Genomic DNA, 4,934 nt, shown 5'->3' with positions numbered 1-4,934 from the left:
AAAAACCCCAGCCAAACAAAAACCTCTTTGTTTTTGGAAAACAGAATGGAAAGAATGTTGCCTATTAATTTGTACATAAATAAAACCATTTCTAAAGTGAAAAAAATTTTTTTCTTCTCTTGGGAATCATTAAGAAGTGTTCAAATGATGAGAAAGTGTGGGTTTCAATTCATCTACGGAGTGCATGTTGAAAACAGGTCATTCTCAGTGTTGAAAAGGAAGAAGTAAAGTGCAAAATAAGTTTATTATTCTTCATTATTAAAAAGGGGCAGATGGTTGGATAGCATGTTGCCCAAATTGCATTAATTGCCCCCAATCTTGGAATTTTTGTAGGCGCATAAAACCCATAAACGGTGATAAAGTTGTTCAGCCAATACAAGATCACAAAACAGCTCACCAGCAGCAAGATGCTGTGAGTGGCTCTGAGCTCAGGAGATTGCTGGCTGGAGAGGCTTGGGCTGCGGAGATACTGGGCTCTCTTGCGGTGTCTGTAGAGGAGAATTACCATGTACAGGCTGGTCCACATCATGATGCTCACATATAAGAGATCGTATATGAATATCATGCTTATAAATGCTCCTGAAATTTGGTTCCCCAAATTCCTGCTTTGACAGTAAGCATGTAAATATACATGTCCAATATGAGTAGAATTGTTTTTGGCCATTACCGTTTCAACCACAAATCCATAGATGGTCAGGTTAATGAGCCAGGAGCAGAGTAGGGAAGAAAACGTCCACGTTGAGAGTTTGTGCTTAAGCCAAACCCACTGAGAATTACTGGGAGTCACGGTGACAGCTTGAAATGTGCTTAGAATACAGGTGGTACTGATGGACAGACCACGGGAAATTCTGTATATACATAAAACAACCTTACAGCCAACATCATCCAGAAAATTGGTTACTCCAAAGGATGCCACGATATCTGGTATCAAAATGAACACAATTGTCACCATATTAACTATTGTCAGGTGCAGGAAAAACATATCTATCAACTTCTTAAAATGAGGCTTAAAGAAGAAAATATAAATGTATAAAACGAACAGTGATGTGTTCCCTATGACACCAATGCATAACTGAGATATGAGAAAGACACTTAAGACAGAAGTACTTATAAGCATGATGTTCGTCAGATGTGTTAGGCCTGGAGTGACAGATCAATGGACTGTATCATAAGTCTATTTTTGAAACGGCAATTGTGGGAATATATAATGATTGCCAGCTCAGGAGCAGAGCTGATAAATGATGAAATGTCCAACTCCTTTCTTTTCTTTTCTTTTTTGTCTTTTTGGACAGGGTTTTTCCAAGTATCACTGGCTGTTCTGGAACTTGCTCTGTATCCCAGGCTGGTCTTGACCTTACAGAGATCCACCTATCTTTGTCACTTAAGTGCTGGAATTAGAGGCCTGTGCCCCACCGCCTGGAGAAATGTGTAAATCCTTTGGAGGTTAGGTCCACAGATGACCTCTTAGCAACTGCGTTCCAGGTATTCTTGACCATCTTAGAGGACAGAATAAAGTGTTGCAAAGCAGGCAGTCGAATCCACCCAATACTCTGAACACTGTTATGTCACAGAGAAGGATGTTTTGACCTAGGTGAAAGCCAAATTTACATGTTATGAGAATTTTAAAATTTATATATTTTGGTGTATGGGCACTTTGCCTGTATGTCTATGTACTATATGCTTGCCAGAGATTCAAACCCGGGCACTTTGGAGAGCAACCAACAGTCTTTAACTGTGAAACCATCCCTCCAAGCCCCAGGAATTTTCATTCATCGGTTGATATTGTTTCCATGTTTATAACAATATTTGTTTCTAACACATATATAGTAACATGTGTACTTGAATGTCAATGTTTTAGCTACAGATACGTTTCTGTAGCTTAGTGATGAGTAAATACTCAGACTTTCCAAGTGAGACTCTGCCTCTCATTTCACCTTACAGGGTAACCAGCACGTCCTGAAGCATTTCTTTTCATTTTGTCTATTGTGCTGACAACTTAGAGCTGAGCTGCTGATATTCAGCCAGTGACAGCAAGGGTGAGACTGCGTATCCCACAGTGTTGAGCACATCTTCACAAAAGTGTGTTTCCTGTGACATTTGGTCATTGACACAATCAGGCCGATTCTGGCTGATAACCCACTGTAACAAAGAGTTATACATTTTGCAACACCTGAATTACATTTCCACTAGAAGATTCTTCTGTTTTGCCTTTGCAGAAGCAGAGATCTCAGGTCCACAGTTACACAGAGAATGTCAAAGACATGATACTCATGAAGTTTGATCTTGAATTTGACAGCATTGTAATGTCACCCATGTTCAGTGGATTGGGAGAGTTTTACTCTATATTAATTTTAGACCCTCCACTGATCTAATTATTTCTGTCACCTGAAATACAAACCTTTTTCTTTGCAGACATCTATTGATTCCTCAGCACTCTCTTTTATTCTGAAAAGGTCTATTAGACTTTCTCAGTGTGCCCTTCTGAATTTCTTCATGTCTCTGTGTTGACACGAGTCCCTACCATCACCAAGGTATTTATTATGAGTGATGAACATTTAAATTACTTAATGAATTCCACTACACAGAGATATTGTTCTTCCACAATCCCAATTATTCCTCATATCAGTGTTCAACTTGTTTCATGACTTGTCATTGTTTGCACTGTCACAAATTATACATTTAGACCGCACCACCCTCCTCTAAGCTTTGAAAACACATCTCATCTCTGCTGTGCCGTATGGCTGTTGCTGACTTACATTTATTTCTTGCATCCTTCACATCTTCCCAAGTGTTATCCTGGATTGATTGTCATCCTCCTCGCCATTCACCAGAATTTGTATTCTGCTCATCTTTTCTTCTTGCTCTGTATCTCCCCTTAAATGCCCTAACTTTTCATAATTTTGTTACTCAGCACAGTCCTGAAAATTCCCTCCAGTAGCCATGTTTTTACTATTTGTTCCTGCAAAGAATAGGAGTTCTGGGATAAAATGCCAGGCTGTCATCTGAACCCAGACTTATACTATGACTTGTACAGGAAGATGCTATCAATAGAAAATGGAATCTAAAAAGATTATCAAGTCCTATTTTTGACATTCAAAAAAAATGAAAGTTGTCAGATTGTGGTGGCACAGTCCTTTATTCCTAGCTTGTGGTAGGCAGAAACAGATGGATGTCAGTGAGGTTGAGGTCAGCTTGGTCTACAAAGCGAGTTTCAGGACATTAGTGGTACTCAAAGAAATCCTGTCTCAAAAAACAAGGAAAAAACAAACAAAAAAGAAACGGAAGTTTGAACAATGAGGAATAGGCATATTCCTAAACAGCAGAATACCTGCTATGTGTATGTAAAAAGATGTCATCAATTTAAAATGAATGTTATCATACTAAATTTCATACATGTGGCATATTTTCATAAATAAATTTATAGTAAAAATTAACCTCAGCAAAGATATAGATGCATTAATAACAGAGAAATAAGCATCCAATTGTGTGAAAACTTATGTAAGTTATGAAACATAACAGCGATCATCTTAATTCAATCACATTCACAGTCCACAAAATACAGATGACACACAATATTTGGAATAGGCTGTTTGAATTTTACTGAGAGCAAAACTGGAAGTGTTCTCTTTTTTCTTTCTATGAATGAACCTGTCAGCATGTTGGCACATTGAGGGAGAATGAAAACATCCACATTCTGTCTGAGTGCTAACAGATTCACCGTTTTACCCCAGTTCAAATACATAAAGCACAATGGAGAGGACAAAGTTCCCTGTGCAAATGATGAGAGTGTCACTATGAACATGGGAAACATTAGTCTTTACAGCATTGCTTGCATTGTATATGGAGTCGATTCTAATTAAGAAAGAGGCAAATTTAAAAAAAAATCAAAGAATATTTTCAAACCAGAACAAAAATTTCACATTAAATTAGCTATATTTCACAAAAGAAATGCTAAGGGGACACACACTTACTACAGGCAATCAGCCAACTTTTGCAGCAACATTGAACTTAAATTTGAGAATAAAAATACACAAATATCATCTATACATCATCAAGCTTAGAATACTAGATGAGGCATAACGATCACAAGCAAGATGATGGAATTTTTTTTTGAAGACAGGGTTTCTCTGTGTAGCCCTGACTATCATGGAACTCATTCTGTAGACAGGACTGGTTTTGAACTCACTGAAATTTCTTGCCTCTCTGTGGCTTCCAGTGCTGGAAGTCAAAGTGTTTGTTACCCATCCACCTTGATGGGGAATCTTAACAACGGCTTCTTGCAGTTAACCAAGCCAACAGATAAAAGAGAAAATGGGATACAAAAATTTGAGCTAGAGAACGTGAAGAGATGGCTCAGTGGCCAAGAACACAGGCTGCTCTTTCAGAGGATCCAGGTTCATTCCCAGCACCCACATAGCAGCCCATAACTGTCTGTACCTGCAATTCCAGGGGATCTGACACTCTCATATAGACATGAATGCAGGCAAAGCCCCAATGGACATAACATAAAAATTAAATAAATTATATAAATAAGTCTTAAAAAATTTTTCTGGAGAACTGTGTAACAAAAGTGCGCAGTTACGGTAAAGCAACAACCATTTGACATCAGGACCTATGACTTGAGAAGCGAATGTGACTATATAACTAATATTAAAGAAAGGGTCATCAATTATCTAGTTTGCTGTTAGACTAAATTTTATGTCTATCATGCTGTATTATAGAGAAACTTAGTAGGGCTGGAGAGATGACTCTGATATCAAAGTGTTTGTCATGCGAGCACTGGAAAGTGAGCTCAAACACCAAGCACTGATGCAAAGGCAGAATTTGGTGGGTTAGACAGGCTGGTGACAGGTGGATCCCCGAAGCCCATCGAACAAGTGATTGAGCCAACTGATGTGCCCCAGGCGGAATGAGAGATCCTGTCTCAAAAAAAT

General features: G+C 38.4%; 2 protein-coding genes across 2 annotated transcripts in view; both read right to left on the bottom strand.

The window, feature by feature from the left end:
- Nucleotides 1–169: 169 nt before the first annotated feature.
- On the bottom strand, nucleotides 170–1,117 carry LOC101988458 (vomeronasal type-1 receptor 4-like). The gene has a single exon (XM_005361094.1). It carries the CDS (start codon nucleotides 1,115–1,117, stop codon nucleotides 170–172), a length of 948 nt encoding a protein of 315 aa, XP_005361151.1.
- Nucleotides 1,118–1,980: 863 nt separating this feature from the next.
- Nucleotides 1,981–4,934, bottom strand: part of LOC101984117 (bile salt sulfotransferase 1-like) — a 26,205-nt gene continuing 23,251 nt past the window's right edge. The window contains exon 5 of the mRNA XM_005361082.2: nucleotides 1,981–2,139. Coding sequence (XP_005361139.2) covers nucleotides 1,981–2,139 — 159 coding nt within the window. The remainder of the gene's footprint in view (nucleotides 2,140–4,934) is intronic.

Source organism: Microtus ochrogaster, linkage group LG4 (assembly GCF_000317375.1).
Source record: "Microtus ochrogaster isolate Prairie Vole_2 linkage group LG4, MicOch1.0, whole genome shotgun sequence".
Lineage (NCBI taxonomy): Eukaryota > Metazoa > Chordata > Mammalia > Rodentia > Cricetidae > Microtus > Microtus ochrogaster.
This window is presented reverse-complemented; position numbering and strand designations above follow the sequence as displayed.